Here is a 15782-nt window from a genome sequence, read left to right on the forward strand (position 1 = left end):
GCAAATATCCATTTTATTATCCGCCCGACCTAAAAGGTCACGTCACCGAGGTGAAAGGAAAAAAAAAAAAAATCGAAGGTTTTCTATACTTTTTTGTGTTCAATTTTTTTTTCACATTTGTGTGTGTCTTTCAACTTTCTCATCCTACATATACAATTGAAGGCTACTCATCAAACGACCGAAGAAAAAAAAAACCTTTTTTTAGAAAGAACAACAACATATGTTTCGCCCAAATACCGCTGCCGACTTGAACGAGTTTCCTGCGTTAGGAACACCACCGACTATGAACCGTACAGTGAACAATAATAACGCAACACTGCCGAACAACAGCAGTAGGCTATCCAACAGTTATGCTTCTACAGCTGGAAACAATGCCTATTTACAGCAGCAACATGAATTGGAAAGTATGAATTTCTATAATAAAACCAATCCTTTAGTCTTTGGTGGTGGAAGAACCAACAATCAATTCCACGCAGGCGATTTACAGCCTTCTTCTAATGGCGCCGTTGCTACTCGAACTGACATTCCACCACGATCCTTTTCCATGGATGAGTTTCCAGCGTTACGTAGTACGGCTTCGGCTTTCGATAATGCGATAAACAGCGTCAATAGGGGGGGTATGGAATCCGGGAACAGTAACAACAATGCTATTGGCGGTAATAGTAATAGTAAACCTGAACAATGGCTGGATTATGCTAATTTAAGAGACAGCCAACAACAGCCATCAGGTGAATGCAGTAAAAGAAAAAGAGAAAGTGCTTTCTTTTCTACAAATATCTAACCTATTTTTCATTGATATAAAAGTCAAACCGAATGATTCATCTGAAAGCTGGGTAAATTACTTGAGATGCCTGATTAGTATTGAAAGTTACTGTTTCTTAAATTGAACTATTCTTCTAACCCTGTGTAGCTGCAACAACAACAACAACAACAACAACAACAACGGCCGCAACAGCAGCAGCAGCAACAGCAACAGCGAAAACCAGAAGATTCATCAGCGGATGGAAAACAAACGGATCCCTATGGACTCTTAGGGTTATTGGGTGTGATTCGCATGACTGACCCAGATCGTAGTATGTTAGCTTTGGGTAGTGACTTGACTACACTTGGTCTTGATCTAAATACAGCAGAGTAATGATCGACCAAATTAGAATTTTGACGCGTTTTTTTGGATCCTTTCAGTGATTTTTACTGACAGTCATTTCTGTATCTTTTCTCCCGTTTCCCTTTTCTAGTTCGATATATTCAACATTCATATCACCATGGTCAGATACACAAAATTTACCAGGGTTGAATGTTGAACCCGGCTACTACTTACCTGCATGTTATCGTAATGTGCAAGCAACCCCTCCTGCTCATCAACGTATGAGAACATTCTCAGACGAAATTCTGTTTTATGTGTTTTATTGTATGCCAAAAGACATTGCTCAAGAGGCGGCTGCTCAAGAATTGTATGTAGTCTTTTTACATTGCTAAAGTCGACAAAAAGGAGATGCAATTTGGAAAACTGATCCATTGAACTTTTTTTTTTTTTAATATTATTATTAATTTATAGATACAATCGCAATTGGCGTTATCATAAAGAATTGGGATTATGGTTAACGAAAGAAGCAGACGAGAATGGTAGACCCGTGCAAACTTTCCGAAGGGCATCACCAAATGTTACTGTGGATCGAGGCGTGTATGTATTTTTCGACCCTACAACGTGGCAAAAAGTGAAACGAGAATGGACATTTTCTTGGGATGCCATAGAAGAAAGACAAGCTAGTCAGCAACTTTCATCAGCGAACTCTACTACATCTAATACATCGAACCCTAACCTTAACACAAATATCCCCGCCACTAGCTCTAGTACAACAGTAAATGCATTGTCAAATATGGCACCAAATCAACCCAACAGCAGTAACGTGACAGGGTCTTCAAATGCCAGTTCAAATAGAATATTGATGTAAATGCATAGTTTTTTTTTGTTGAATAAATCAGACGAAAAAACCCCTCCACAAAGACAAAGCATACGCGCAAAAATATGGGAGAAATATATTACAGCAAATCAATGAGAGCAAAAACTAATTTTTAGTGAGGCTTTAAGTACAAGAAAGATGGCGTATATTTATGTTTTTTATTCACGCTACAAAAAATGTTTGTACACCTTTATTACTACGTTCATAGCGCGACATTTCTCTTTCGTGCTTCAGATCCTTCAATTGCTTTTCTAAACGTTTCTTTTCTTCTATCTCTCTTTCAAGCATACGTTGATGTTCTGTTTTCATATCGTTTATCATTTTTCTAAATTCTTTTCGTAAAGAAGCCGTTGTAGGCGTATCACCTTCGCATCCTATATTCTTTGATCTTTGTTCTAATAGGCATGCTTCCAGAGAATTCACTTCTTCTGTGAGTTCTGTGATTCGTCTTTCGTAATCGAGCTTATCTGCTTCGAATTCCATTGCTGTGCCTGTTAATCGATCATACTCTCGTAAAATTCCTTCAAAATTAGCTTCCATGACTGTGCTCTGTTCAATCCATTGTGCTTCCTTTTCCAAAAACAATGCCTGCAGTTTTTGAATTTCGTCGCTTGTGCCGCTGTCAATACTACCTATATTGCTTGCTCTATTTAAATGGGCCGTTTTTACGTCCTCTTCAGGTGGGATTTGCTGTTGTTGCTGGCGTAACTCGTCCTCTAATTGATTTATTTGAATATCGCGGGCATCCAGTGCCTTTTGCTTTTGCTCGATCAATAATTCCAAATCTTTGCCTGTAGCCAACAATTTGTCATATTCTTCTTGTAATTTTTCACATTGACGGGTTGTTTGATCCAAAATAGCCGCTTGCTCTTTCAATTGTGTTTGATATTTTTGCTCTTGTTCTTCTAACTGTTGTCCATAGTCTGCTTCCGTGCGTGATAGCGACTCTTCAAAAGTAACTGCGCTATTCTCTTCCAAAAAAGCTTGCTCTTTCTTCATGGTTTGTTCCCAATTCTCCTTATCTGCTCTCAGTTGACAGACTTTATCACGGTAGTGATCAATATCTGTTTTGAGCTTATCTTCTTTTTCTTGGTATACAGCGACTTGTGTTTTCAAGTTGGCTGCCTGAGTTTCTAAATCAGACACTGTTTGCTTCAACTGATGGACATCCGCATAGGCCTGTTCCAATTCTGCTGATAGTTCCCGTTCGACACCCTTGTTTTCATCGCTTGTAGAATGTGATGGTTCAGCTCTGGACAATGGCGTCCAGGGCTCCACAAAATTGTCAATTTGCTGTTGTAGTTCATTGCATTTGGCTTCAGCAGAAATACGCTTCATCTTAGTTGCATGCAATTCAGACTGCAGTTTGTGTTCGGTTGTCATTCTCAATTGATTACTCTGCTCAGCTGCTTCCAACTTTGTTTCTAAAGCAGTAGATTGAGCTTTGTACCTTTTCAATTGAGTTTCTAATTGATCTAGTAGTTCGCTAATGGATAATGTATCTACGCTGTTTTTTCCTACATATTGCCCCACAATAGTTCTTAATGTTTGTTTGATGGTCTCCACCTCTGATTGCAGATTGCTGAGCCCTTTGTCTAGATGCGTTTGCTCCATGTTCTGCATTCCAAGGTACAATACACCTGCTGTATGCTGTAATATCTGATACTGCGTGTTGACTTCTTCCGTCCGTAGCTCGGTTAATCTCTGTGTTAATATTTTGACTTTTCGATCTGCTTCTACTGCCTCATCTAGTAAAACAAGCACGGATTCCCGATTCTTGTTCGCAGAGAGATGTGCTAACGATTGCGATGTATCGTGAATCTTCTTATCTATCTCCAGTCTAGAGGCTGAATTTCTGATTTGCTTTTTTAGACGTTCGTGATGCTAAATAATCCCCCCCCAAAAAAAAAGAAGAGTTGGTTGAACAATAGGTCTTCGATTAGCATTAGGCGTGTTGTTGCTATTATACCTGCTTCAACGTTTCTATCTCTTCGTATTTAAGTATTTTGTAATCTTTCGCGTCAATCATGGCTTGTGAAATCAACAATTGTAATAGCATATCGTCTGAATTAATAGAAGCCTTTTTAACTTGGGCTGTTTTCGCTACATTTGAGGCTGTGCTCGATGTTGATTTATATTTCCATAGATTTTCAAGTTCATGGGCCAAGTCATCCTCAAGGGTTACTATTGAGGAAGAGGATGATGAAGAAATGGACGAGTCGATATCTATGCTTGAATTCGATCGAATGCTTTTTTGTTCTAACCAATAAGAAAATAAAAGATCCAGGTACAGTCAGAAGAACAGAAGAGTGGGAGCGCTTTCTTTTTTTTTCCTCGTTACATCAAATATGTATTACCATGTGATAATTTATTGTTTTGTTGCTGCTGTTGTGAATCTCGTATGCGAAAAGGTGACCGCACTGGCAAAGTAGGTGATGTAGCCATTTGTTGTTGAGGACGACAACGGCTTCTCTCTGTTGTGATTGGTTGCTGGTTTGAAACGTCGTTTGCTGAAATAGATGATAGTACTGACGAAGCATTCGAGGGTGCTCTCTTGATACTATTATTGTCTTTTTTTGGGAAGTTAAAAAAGTGGTTTCGAGTATATTTCAAGCCAACGGGTCTGTCATCGTCGGTTGATTGCCTTGGTAACATGGGAATCTACATTGGCAAAACAGAAAAACTCGATGAGTTCAAGATTCAGGGGTAAATCCGACCGGAGTTGGCCTTTAGTTCTTTCCATTAGAATATCCTTGAATAAGTTACCATTTTTATAGATATGAAGAAAAAAAGACCAAGACGGAAAGGGTTTTATAAACGTGAAGAAAAGAGAATAAAGAAAGATTTGAAACGAAGAAGCCAACTATGAAAAAAATAAAAAGGGAAAAAGCAACCTTTTTTTTCTTGTTTGCTTGCATTCAAAGGTACCACAGAGGCTTTGAAAGAGATTTAATTCGTTCTAGTAAGGAAATCGCTCATCATTTCAAGTTCTATAGACCCGAATTGACTTTTCAAATGTAATAACCTCACAATTATCAACATCATGATGAACTCTTTATATTACTTTATTTATTAATAAAAAGATGGCTTCCTTTGGATTGATTGAAAAAAAGCTCTTGGCTCAAACGAATTAGGTTCGAGACATAGTAGATATTCATGTGTATAAGCTACCTATTTTGATAGATTGATCGTTTACATGCAGCAGCATATTGACTTTTAAACTCATTCCTGTCTGTTTATGCTACTTTCCAAAGGAAGATAGAAGGGTTTATCGATGATGTAGCATGCTCTTACACTACTTCATTGGAAAAAAAAAGCTCCTACCTCTGATCTATGCCAATCGAAAAAAAAAAAAAAATTAGCTCACACTGCTCCTCTTAATGTATTAGGTGGCTAAATTAAAATTATACTCTTCACACAGCTGGCTATGTGTGCTCTATCTATCGTCGTTGCTGCCTGCGACAAGAATTTATCATGTCTATTTTCATAGCTTCAGTTAAATTATGCACTTGCAGTTATTGCTCGACATAATCAATGATATAAAAAAATGTCATAGAAGATTTTATTCTTTTCACCTTTTGCTGTTTCTTCTGTTTGTTCTTATCCAACTTATAATCTTTCAAGCAACTTTCATATTCAAACTGAAAAAATGCAAATCTTCCTCAAGAAGCTCGATGGTAAAGTCACTGCTTATCAAGTAGAATCCAATAATACCATTGCTACCTTGAAGGAACAAATATCAGACTATGAGACAATTCCTGTAGATGGTATGCGCTTGATTCATGGTGGAAAACCACTCGATGACAAAATGACTTTTGAGGATTATCAAATCCAACCAGACTCTGCTATTTTCCTTGTACTTCGTCTACTTGGTGGTAGCGTTAAAACTGTCTAGGCAAAATTGTGTCCAGAATGATACCTTCATCAACACTCGTCAACGTGAAGTAACTTGTGTCTCTTTTATCAGCAATAGTTAACACTTCATCTCTATTATTCAAACGATGAATCACAAAAATCTTGGTTCTTTTTTTCATAAACCAGCAATAAATGTCTAGCCAAAATTTGCGTATGGATAATATTGAGTCGCTTTTAAGCAGTATGACTTTTGAGTGAGGAGACGTGCTTTTATTGTTCGAAGTTTGTGCTACTTCAGTCTGTTGGTCTTGAACATATCACTAAGCCACTCTCATGAAATTTGCATAATTAAAAATAAAAGGATTTGATTGAACAGCTACTGAACTCTAAGCAAGAAAAGTTCATGTCCATCACATCCGTCAGAGATCCAATGGAGCCACACTGCGTAGAGATAGTGTCTCGAATCTATCTGGGCGACTGCGAGGCATTCAACAAAGACGAATTAACCGAGAAAAAAATTACTCATGTACTATCGTTGGGTGCTTTTGAAAATGATCTCCATGTTAACATAGAATACAAGGTAAACCTCTCAAATATTACAAAACGACCTTTCAACCAAAAAAAAAAAAACGACATCAAAGAACATGCTTTTTTTGTTTTTTTTTCCTCTCTTTGCAAATACATAATTGATTGATCTTATCTGTATAACGGACTAAAATAGAATATCAACATTTTAGATGTGGATGAGCAAAATATCATTCAATATTTCGACGAAGCGATAGAATACATACAAGAAGCTTATAAATGCAAAGGCCGTATATTGATACATTGTCAAGCAGGTGTATCTCGTAGCCCAACTATCTTGGCTGCTTGTTTAATGAAGTCGAAAAAAATCAACAGAGACGAAGCGTTAGACATCATTCAACGGAAAAGAGCCTCTATAGCCCCCAATGCAGGATTTATGGAACAACTCTCTCTTTATTATGATTTGAATTACGAAGTGGACCCTAAACATGCTGAATATAGACGATTCCTAGTAGCCAGCATGGCAGAAGAACAACAAAGTAAGCCTCGACCCACATGGAAACCAACGGGGATAGAACCGCTCCGAAGCGATTTGGATGGGGAAACTAATCCCTTCACTCCTTTTGTTTGTAGGCTATGGATATGTGGCACATGTTGCTTTGGCTGCAGATCCAGAATATACACCCTTGACTTCGGCCAGTGACCAAAAGAAGTTCAAAGCTTTACGATGTAAAAAATGTCGACGTATGTTGGTTGGTTCGGAACACGTGGTAGATCATGAGGCTGGCAAAGGGCAGCTGTCTTTTTCATACCACAAACGTAACTCAGATATCAATATTACGACAGCAACTACATCCGCTACAGCCGAATCTGAAGTCAATACATCATTAAATACGGTCAATGCATCACTGAATCCATTGCTAGCTTCCCTAGCGATTCACAACAATACGTGTTCGTCGTATTTTATAGAACCTATGGAATGGCAAGATGGTTTGATTGATGAGGTTCAGGGTCGTATCGATTGTCCTAAATGTCATAGTAAGTTGGGATCTTATAATTGGGCTGGTGACCAATGCTCTTGTGGACGTTGGATTACGCCTTCGTTCATGCTCCACCGTAACAAAGTAGACGAGGTCAGGAATGTCGTCCGAAAATAGAGTGCAACCAACTGTTGATTTCTTATTACGAAAGCTGGATCCATCTCAACATAAGCCTTCCAATCATTACAATGCCTTTTCTGGCCGTGTCAATCCTTACTTCCTTACCCAGAATAAATATGCCAAAACCGGAATATATGATGACCAAAGATACAATAAAGGCTAATAAAAGTGATTTTGGGATTTTTCTTTTTGTAACAGAATAAAAGAGGCTACCTAAGATTTCCTCGATTCTTTCGTTTTGATCGTAGACAAAGTAAAATATTTATAGTGTCATTCATAAAGTCAGGTTTTCACATTTTTGCACAGTACTCTGTACAGGAAACAAGGATAAAATAAATGAGCAGTTATATAGGGAAACCAGCGCCAATAGGATGTTCTCTATTGAAATGGACACATGCAAAGTTTATTTCATAAAATGAATGATGATAGACGAACTCTCATTAAGTTATAAGCAATGACTGAGCCTCGTATGCAGTTACTGAAGAGCATTTCTGTTAGATGTGGGAAAAAGAAGAAGAGTCTCTGAAGTGCTTGAAAGCGGCATTGTCAATTTACGTTCAAATGTCTGATAGCAATTCGACAGATAACAGAAGGATGAGTGGGTCTAGAATACAGTATTCTCTTTTGGCGGGGAAAGCAGACCCTATTGCGACCATAAGCCTATATATCGACTGATTCCTACAGTTAGTGCGACTGTCTTCTTCACTTCGTTCAACAGAAGGTGCTTTCTCATGTCTGTTCGAATCGCTACTCATCTTCATAGACTGCTGCTCAAACCCTGCTCTGTTAATCGAGCCGTCATTTATTGTCTCCTTAGAAGAGTGCACCTTTATTCAAATGTTCTATTTTTATATATTTTCTTTTCTTTTCCGAAAGCCTGCTCACTCATATTGAGAGGTGTTACACAGAGAATACAAAATTTGGTTGCATGTTTACTCAAGTGAAAGACAGAAAAAATCACCTCATTGATGAGAAGCTTTTACTTGTCTTCAGCCCCCCAGAATAGATAGCAACACAAGAGCCTTTTTTTTTTTTTTTTTTTTTTGCTTTTTTTATTCTTTCCAAGCTTGATTCTAGTCAACACTTTTTTAATTCATTCCCAACACAATGAAGCTCTCAGCTTTTGTCTCCATATTAGCAGCAACGGAATTATTGACGACATTCGTCTTATCGCAACAGACAACGGAATCACCCTTTCACTGGCTGGAAGACGATCAGACGATCGTGTCTCCATTCGCTGCATCAGGAAAAATGGAACAAATAGGGAGGACAGGTGTAGCAGCTATGCATGCAGTTCTACTGAAGTTAGTATAAAATGTGATCATTTATGCTCGACGATGCTCGAATGCTGATAATTTTCGTTTGCGCCTTTAGTGAGAAAACTATATTAATTATTGACAAAGGTACCAAATCACAAACAGATAGGCTAATGGCTCAGTGAGGCGGTGGTCATTTCATTTCATTCTCCGATATCTTATGCAACCAATGCTTTCTCTCTCTTTTTTTTTTTTTTTTTTATAGCCGAATGGAACGAGGCACAATTCGATTCAGGCCAGAGTGCCTTTTCGGTTCAGTACGATTTAGAGACCAATCAATATAGACCTTTACCACTCGAAACAAATACATTCTGTTCTGCAGGCGGCTTCCTAGCTAACGGCAGCTTCATCAGTACCGGTGGTGGCGAAAAGCGTGGCCGGACGTGGAAAGCTGAACCTGGATGGCAATCGATACGTCATTTCACACCCTGTACAGATAACAGTTGTTATTGGGAAGAGTACAAAACCGGCAAGATGACCGTCAATCGTTGGTACCCTACCGTTGAGCAACTTCCCGAAGGCGATATTCTGATCATGGGTGGGTCCACAAAAGGCACAGCTGTCAACCGGAAAGAAATCAATGTACCGTCGTACGAGTTCTGGCCGCCGAGACCGGAAGGCGAAGTCCCTTTTAAATTTCTAAACGAAACGATGCCCTACAATCTCTATCCATTCGTGTTTACCTTACCGGATGGTAACTTGTTTGTTTTTGCCAATAAAAAATCCATCATCTATGACTACAAGCATCAGAAGGTGGTCAAGGAACTACCACCGATTCCTGGCCATCCTCGTTCGTATCCTTTGACGGGCGGAGCGGTGATGCTCCCTCTCGATCCCAAGAACAACTATAATGTAGAGATTCTGATTTGTGGCGGTAGCAAACGCATGAAAAATAATGCGACAGCCGATGATACCTGTGGTCGTATCAATTTAGGCGATAAAGATCCTCATTGGGAGATGGATACGTTTGTACATAAGCGTTTGATGCCGGACGGTCTCATCATGGCGGATGGCAACGTGCTATGGGTGAATGGCTGCCAGCGTGGTTGGGCTGGCTATAATGGGCGCAACCACGATCCTACCTTTGATCCACTCATCTATACCCCTACGGCTGCCCATGGTCAACGCTGGACTCAAAACCTGGCCAATACAGATATTGCCCGTATGTACCATTCGGTTGCGCTTACATTGCCTGACGGTCGTATATGGATCGCGGGCTCGAACAATGTCGACCCACCTGATGTCAATGCTGTCTACCCCACCGAATTCCGCGTAGAATACTTTTCGCCTCCCTATCTTTTCAAAACAGCTACTCGTCCCAGAATATCACACGTTCCTCGCGTCGTGACTTATCATCAGACGTTTGACATCCTTGTCCACCTTGAAGGCTTAGTCCGCAATAAGCAAGATGCTCAAAAGGTGCGCGTAGGGCTTTTGCGACCTGGGTTCAGCACACATTCCATGCATATGTCTCAACGGTATGTCTTTTTGGAGCATACTTTATCGGAAGATCTACAGACGCTGACAATTACCGCTCCTCCTCATGCTGCTATTTTCCCTCCTGGATCAGGTATACTTTACGTCTTGTATGATGGTGTGCCTTCCTTAGGCACTGAAATATATGTTGAACATGACATGAACGACTTACGCATTTAGTTGCTCCGTGGGTGCGGGTTCAACGAGAGAGCTAGTTTTATCATTTTATTTTTTTGTCATTTCCTTCAGCTGTACATTTTCATCCATTTTTTATTTTTATTTTTTTCCATGTATTTTTTGACATCAAAGTCCTAATGGACTGTATTTACAGTAGTATTTATTTTATTTTATTTTTTTTCCAGTATTTCCTTGAAATAAATCTCCTCTGTTTTCTTACTCTTGATCCGTTCGCTATCAGTGGTTGCGTCCATTCCAAGCATCACGATAGTATAAGTTGGGTAGTCGGTTTAAGTGCCACCCAAGAACACTATTTCCAGCTAACTGAAATTGTCGTAGATCAAATAAAAATAAGTAAACCTTCTAAAAAATGGCTACTCCAATAGTAGGATGAAGAGATCCAAACTTGCTAAAGATAGTATGACTCTTTTCATACCCATTGCGTTTTATTTATGCGTGTGATTTATTATGTAGGTATTTACAAGTGTAGAAGTAGGAAATACATTCATTCTACTACTACTACTACTACTACTACTACTACTACTACTGTGACGACAATGACTTTTACTAACTACTATGGCTTTTAGAATTTGTACACGAAAGATTCTGGAAGAAAGAAGGAACACATTTTCTCCCACTCAACGGATGAAACTACGCACTGCGGCTTTCTTGTTGTTGAGCAAAGTTTTGTGGCTTGACGGTAGTAAATGGATGATTATCCAAGGAGGACGTAGAAGTGATTCTTTGAGCAGGTAATTCATATTGTATGCCAAGATCGGTCAAGATGGCTTTCAAGGCGAGCATGAATCGTGTTTTTCGTTGAAAGCGTTTACCGAGATCAACCCAGTTGCTTTTATGTGGAAGCCAACACGTGAGAATGACTTGATTCATGTCCTTAATATCTGTGACTCTCAGGTCAAATCCTGGGGCAAAATCGCGCGATTGAGATTGCACCCATTCGAGAAGGCGTTCACGAAGTAGCAGAATCAAGTCGTTGTCCGTACGGAAATCAATATTGAAGGTCAACGTCTCACCCATGCCCTCGGACCGACGGATGTTCGAGATGAGCTTTGTGAGGAGCACGGACGTAGGGGCGTACGTCTTGGTGCCATCCCCGGCGACAAAGACGGTGCCTAAAATACCGATGTTTTCAACGGTCATGTAAGTCGAGTCAATCATGACCAAGTCACCGGCATCATAAGGATGAGTGACGAATTGAAACAAGATACCGGTGAAGAGCGATTTAGCGGAGGTATCGAAGACAAAGGTGCAGGCGGCCAAAAAAGTACCAAAAGGAATCAAGGCGGTCCAGAAGTCGACGTGGAAAATGGAAAGGCAGATCACGATGTCGATCATCAAAAAGATGATAAAGAGGATGGTGTCCAGTTTACCGAGTGCCTGACTCGTATCGCGAATCGCCTGAGCAAGGCCCTTTCGTTCACGGTAAATATAGACGACGGTATCACGGAATTCACGACGCGTCAAATCGCCGTTGCCATCCTTATCAAAGATAGTAAAGGCTTCGGTGGCTTCCTCTCGCGTGTCAAAGAAGGGAAGGAAAGAATAGACGGTGAGACACTTTTTAGGATCTTCTTCTTGACCATACAAGCCGTCGGGGTAGGCTAAGGAGTAGAACAACTTTTTGGCGACCTTCTTTGCGTAGTCATCCGAGTTGATGTCTGTCTTGTTTTTATCTAAGCGACCTGTGGTGGCGGTAGGTTTTTCGGCCAATACAAAGCTGGAGACGGATTTGCTAAACTGAGAGAAAAAGGAGCTTTTCTGTTGTGGTGATGATGCACTACTGTTGGTATCTTGAAGCTGGCTATATCCCGGTGGCGATGTGATGAATGGACTATCGTGCTTGTGGCGCTTTCGTAAGTTGTTATTGTATGAACCTCCGACAGCTGTAGAGGAGGGTCGCGTTTTTCGTTCAGCTTTGCTAAGGGTATCCAAGACTATTTTTAAATGAAAAATACCATGGACGGTCAGCATGGGAGGTTGTGACTATTTGTGGGGCGGGGAGATCATCAATGCACTTACTTTTTAAGCTCTTTTTGTTTTCTTTCAATCTGTCAGAAAATGCCGTACGATGGAATTTGATAGCTAATTTATTTTTATCAAAAATCAGAAGACGTGAGTTTCATTGAGGGGTATGAAATGGGGGGTGGGAGGGTTTTGAGAAGTTTGCTTACCAATGATTTGAATGACTAATTTCTGAATAAAGTAGAGACCGGCAGCAGATAAAATACAGCCGAATACCTTGGTGACCACAAAGGAATAAGCATGGAGCTTGAGGGACTAAAAATAAATTTCATCAAAATTTCAACGTCAGCTAAAGCAAACCAAAAAGTCAAACCAAATGCGTCCAATAGGGGGACGCTAAATTTGCATTTACCTTGAATGGATAATCGATCAGAAACGCCCAGGCACCTAGGTTCCAGGCAGCTAAGAACACCAAGGCAAAATATTGCTTGAGACTCATGTAGTACTAAGAAAAAAAAGTTCCAAAATAATGCCAATCTCTGTCAAAATCAGGGAATCTGTGTGGGTTCTGTGTCAAGGTTTCTCTAATTACCTCCATGTACGACTTGACTCTTTCGGATCTCCGACCCCTAAAAAGCTTGGTCCACAAAGAGACGATCGAAGGGACTAGATCCAACATCCAAGTGGTGATCCAGAAAATATGCCACATGAAAGCGGCCCAATACATCCAGCACTGCACATTGCTTCTGATGTTGGTGAAATTGGGATCCTGTTGTTGTGCTTCCGTCGGTTCTGGAAGAGTGAAATAGATAACGATAGCCACTGTAATAAACATGCAAGAGCCGAAAAGGGCAATCAGAATGCGTTTTACGATAGGTGAGAGATAATGCCAGCAGCAGGGCCGTCTCATCACGGCTGTGAATCGTTCACGTGCTGTCTTTCTGCGCTTTGGTTTCGCTTGTTGATCCGGATCGTCATTCCAATCAAATTCGTGGTCACTGTCAACAAACCCATACTTTTTGCTGTCATGGTTATCATCTTCGTCTGTGGAGGTGGTGGTGGTGGTGGTGGTGGTGGTGGCAGCCACGGTTGAATTGGCCGTGCTTGCCAAAGTCCTGTCTTCATCCAGCTCTTGTTTTTCTTCGTCATACTCTAAATGACGTAGCACTTGAACGGTTTCTTTCATGGTATCTTCCGATGGCAGCGCAGTGCCGTAATGTGCTAAAGTACGTTCTTGATCGGTATCTTTAAAAGGGTCCTGCAGTGCCTGGATAGCATGCGGATCTACAGTTGTTTTCATTGAAGACCATGAGTTATGTGAAGAGCTGGGTAACATACTGACATTGGCGTCTGGATATCTGTTATAGGTGCTATTGGCGTTGTCGCTCGACTGATCATAGAAAAAAGGATCTTCTTGTTGCATTTCAATGCTGTAAAACGCTTCTTTATCGGTGCCGGTGATGCTCCGTTGTCCAGCAGCAGAGGGGGGTGGCGGCACTAAAGGAAGAGTGTCTAAAAGCGCATATAAATGCATATAAGATGATTGCCCAGAACACCTTTACTCTTTTGTTCCATTTATCATGACTCTTTACGTACCAGGAATCACTAAGGATTCATCCTCTTCAGAGGCGATTCTAACTGATTTCCCTTTTTTTGTCATGATGGATAACTATGTGTAAGCCAGCCAAGCTTTGGGAAAAAAAAGAAAAGAAACGAAAAAAAAAGAGAAAGGTTAATTTACTTGCTATTGTTCATTTATTTTTCTAGTGGAGGACAAAGGATTCCAGAGCCTATTTCTTGACCGGTCCCTTTGTTTAATTGACAAATTTCCTTTAAAGTCTTTTTTCGCTTCGGGTTTAGAGAAAGCTGTGATCTGACTGGACAGAACGAACCAAATTTTTGAGACACTTCAAATTGGAGTTTGAAGACCGAACTACACTAAAAACTGGAGACGTTTTATTTCTGGGAAAATCGAGCCAGTTTTGTTCTTTGCGATAATAGGAAAAGGATCACGATGCTGTCTTTTCAAATCGAAATGCTGGTAGTCAGCATGGTTTTTGCTTCATTGACATCTCAGTTCCATAGTATGTTGCAAGTTTTGCAAACAAGGATACTACAGCTATAGATGGTGTGTGGTCTTCCAATGTGTCTGAGCGACCCAATGGATTCTTTTTAACCTGATTCTTATGCTTTCTCTAACAGATCCAATTTTCTGTAAATAAAACTTTTGTACATAAATAGGGCTGAAAGTGACAAAACATGCAAAATAGGAAAAAGAAGGGATTTTTCACCGTTTAAAAGAACCTTCTCATTGTAATATAACTTTGACAATGAAAAACGCGAGTTGCTGAAAGAGACATCTTGAGCATTGTAAATCATCTTTTTCGATAATCCGAAAAAATAATGAATAGTACGGCTAGGAAGTACTGCAAGTATCTGATATAAATGTTTACTCTGTCTAAAAACATGACGAAGTTGCCTAAATCCAAACCAAAAACGTGTATTTTGTCTGTCAGATTTTACCTACATTTCATTGGCTGAAAAAGAGCTCGATCATCTGCAGGTACCTGATATGATTATTTAGAAAAAAAAAAGTTCTAGGCACATGATTGTCTTTTTCTTCCTTTTCTGATAAAACTTTCTATGGCCTCTTAAATCTGGGATTATTTTTTTTACGTCATTAAAAATAGAAGGGCGGTGGTTTTTTTTTTCTTCATTTTGAAGGAAGGGTACCGAGTTCATTACGGTTAAATAATTCTTTTTACTGGATAGAATTTCATGACCTGTGATCACGTAATGCCTTAAACACATTGGGTTTGCTCTGGCCAGTTCCAGTGGTTGTTATAGAACTAAAACCCTTTTAGGAGACAAAAGGTAAAAAGGAAAGAAAAAGGCAGAAGAAGAAGGTGCTTAAAGAATATAGTAAATTGCATTTAAAATTCAAGATTTTCCAAAAAAGAAAATCGATTATTTTTCAGCCAATCAAACGTTTTTCTGCTCATTCAAATTTTATTGTAATTTTTTGCTATAGATGATTACAATTTTAAATTTGAAAACTACATTATAAGCATGATCATCTTCCACAAATTTGAATACTGAAGCCCTTCGATATCTTGAAAAATGCGTGGGTCTTACTTTATATGACCTATGAATTTTGGAAGTTGGGTTATTACCAGTGCCTTTATGGCAAAAGTATATTGTAAGAATAATATGAGGGTATTTATAATGATTAAGATAATTTGTGTACGAAAATAGGATTCGAGAATACTGGTAGTATTAGTGACCCATTTTAGTAATAAAAAAGTCTCTCCATTTCATACTAACAATTG

General features: G+C 39.6%; 7 protein-coding genes across 7 annotated transcripts; 4 read left to right on the top strand and 3 right to left on the bottom strand.

The window, feature by feature from the left end:
- The first annotated feature begins 83 nt into the window (after positions 1–83).
- On the top strand, positions 84–2067 carry BDF20DRAFT_173046 (uncharacterized protein). Its single transcript, XM_053074852.1, has 5 exons — positions 84–737; positions 805–833; positions 911–1131; positions 1236–1451; positions 1556–2067. Exons 1-5 carry the CDS (start codon positions 221–223, stop codon positions 1950–1952), a joined length of 1380 nt encoding a protein of 459 aa, XP_052931767.1. The 5' UTR covers positions 84–220; the 3' UTR covers positions 1953–2067.
- A 56-nt stretch (positions 2068–2123) lies between these two features.
- Positions 2124–4616, bottom strand: BDF20DRAFT_916860 (Up-regulated during septation-domain-containing protein; the record flags this gene model as incomplete). Its single annotated transcript, XM_053084507.1, has 3 exons — positions 2124–3845; positions 3931–4220; positions 4319–4616. 3 exons carry the CDS (start codon positions 4614–4616, stop codon positions 2124–2126), a joined length of 2310 nt encoding a protein of 769 aa, XP_052931768.1.
- A 934-nt stretch (positions 4617–5550) lies between these two features.
- Positions 5551–6042, top strand: BDF20DRAFT_895608 (V-ubiquitin). Its single transcript, XM_053082460.1, has one exon. The coding sequence runs from the start codon at positions 5611–5613 to the stop codon at positions 5854–5856; it is 246 nt and encodes an 81-aa protein (XP_052931769.1). The 5' UTR covers positions 5551–5610; the 3' UTR covers positions 5857–6042.
- Positions 6043–6219: 177 nt separating this feature from the next.
- Positions 6220–7948, top strand: BDF20DRAFT_925503 (protein-tyrosine phosphatase-like protein; the record flags this gene model as incomplete). Its single annotated transcript, XM_053084700.1, has 3 exons — positions 6220–6396; positions 6538–6880; positions 6975–7948. 3 exons carry the CDS (start codon positions 6220–6222, stop codon positions 7496–7498), a joined length of 1044 nt encoding a protein of 347 aa, XP_052931770.1. The 3' UTR covers positions 7499–7948.
- A 583-nt stretch (positions 7949–8531) lies between these two features.
- BDF20DRAFT_895614 (glyoxal oxidase N-terminus-domain-containing protein) lies at positions 8532–10660 on the top strand. Its single transcript, XM_053082461.1, has 3 exons — positions 8532–8805; positions 8876–8904; positions 9023–10660. The coding sequence occupies exons 1-3, from the start codon at positions 8609–8611 to the stop codon at positions 10471–10473; spliced, it is 1677 nt and encodes a 558-aa protein (XP_052931771.1). The 5' UTR covers positions 8532–8608; the 3' UTR covers positions 10474–10660.
- A 461-nt stretch (positions 10661–11121) lies between these two features.
- BDF20DRAFT_839437 (Mechanosensitive ion channel-domain-containing protein) lies at positions 11122–14113 on the bottom strand (the record flags this gene model as incomplete). The annotated part of the gene is made up of 6 exons (XM_053079279.1): positions 11122–12425; positions 12511–12573; positions 12663–12768; positions 12866–12958; positions 13046–13965; positions 14050–14113. 6 exons carry the CDS (start codon positions 14111–14113, stop codon positions 11122–11124), a joined length of 2550 nt encoding a protein of 849 aa, XP_052931772.1.
- Positions 14114–14643: 530 nt separating this feature from the next.
- Positions 14644–15375, bottom strand: BDF20DRAFT_895632 (uncharacterized protein). Its single transcript, XM_053082462.1, has 4 exons — positions 15130–15375; positions 14981–15020; positions 14745–14911; positions 14644–14665 (listed from the first exon to the last, which is right to left on the bottom strand). The coding sequence occupies exons 1-3, from the start codon at positions 15262–15264 to the stop codon at positions 14829–14831; spliced, it is 258 nt and encodes an 85-aa protein (XP_052931773.1). The 5' UTR covers positions 15265–15375; the 3' UTR covers positions 14644–14665; positions 14745–14828.
- Between the last annotated feature and the right edge of the window lie 407 nt (positions 15376–15782).

Source organism: Mycotypha africana (assembly GCF_025528875.1).
Source record: "Mycotypha africana strain NRRL 2978 chromosome Unknown BDF20scaffold_12, whole genome shotgun sequence".
In the NCBI taxonomy this organism is placed as follows: Eukaryota; Fungi; Mucoromycota; class Mucoromycetes; order Mucorales; family Mycotyphaceae; genus Mycotypha; species Mycotypha africana.

Bases quoted from the DNA above. Each gene is read 5' to 3' on its own strand.
- BDF20DRAFT_173046 (XM_053074852.1), top strand. From the start codon at position 221: ATGTTTCGCCCAAATACCGCTGCCGACTTGAACGAGTTTCCTGCGTTA. The intron at 1,132-1,235 runs GTAATGATCGAC...TCCCTTTTCTAG, and splicing joins CTTGATCTAAATACAGCAGA to TTCGATATATTCAACATTCA. The intron at 1,452-1,555 runs GTATGTAGTCTT...ATTAATTTATAG, and splicing joins GAGGCGGCTGCTCAAGAATT to ATACAATCGCAATTGGCGTT.
- BDF20DRAFT_895608 (XM_053082460.1), top strand. From the start codon at position 5,611: ATGCAAATCTTCCTCAAGAAGCTCGATGGTAAAGTCACTGCTTATCAA.
- BDF20DRAFT_895614 (XM_053082461.1), top strand. From the start codon at position 8,609: ATGAAGCTCTCAGCTTTTGTCTCCATATTAGCAGCAACGGAATTATTG. The intron at 8,806-8,875 runs GTTAGTATAAAA...TTGCGCCTTTAG, and splicing joins ATGCATGCAGTTCTACTGAA to TGAGAAAACTATATTAATTA. The intron at 8,905-9,022 runs GTACCAAATCAC...TTTTTTTTATAG, and splicing joins TATATTAATTATTGACAAAG to CCGAATGGAACGAGGCACAA.
- BDF20DRAFT_895632 (XM_053082462.1), bottom strand. From the start codon at position 15,264: ATGTGTTTAAGGCATTACGTGATCACAGGTCATGAAATTCTATCCAGT. The intron at 15,021-15,129 runs GTAAAAAAAATA...TAATCATATCAG, and splicing joins GCCCTTCTATTTTTAATGAC to GTACCTGCAGATGATCGAGC. The intron at 14,912-14,980 runs GTAGGTAAAATC...TCATGTTTTTAG, and splicing joins TCTTTTTCAGCCAATGAAAT to ACAGAGTAAACATTTATATC.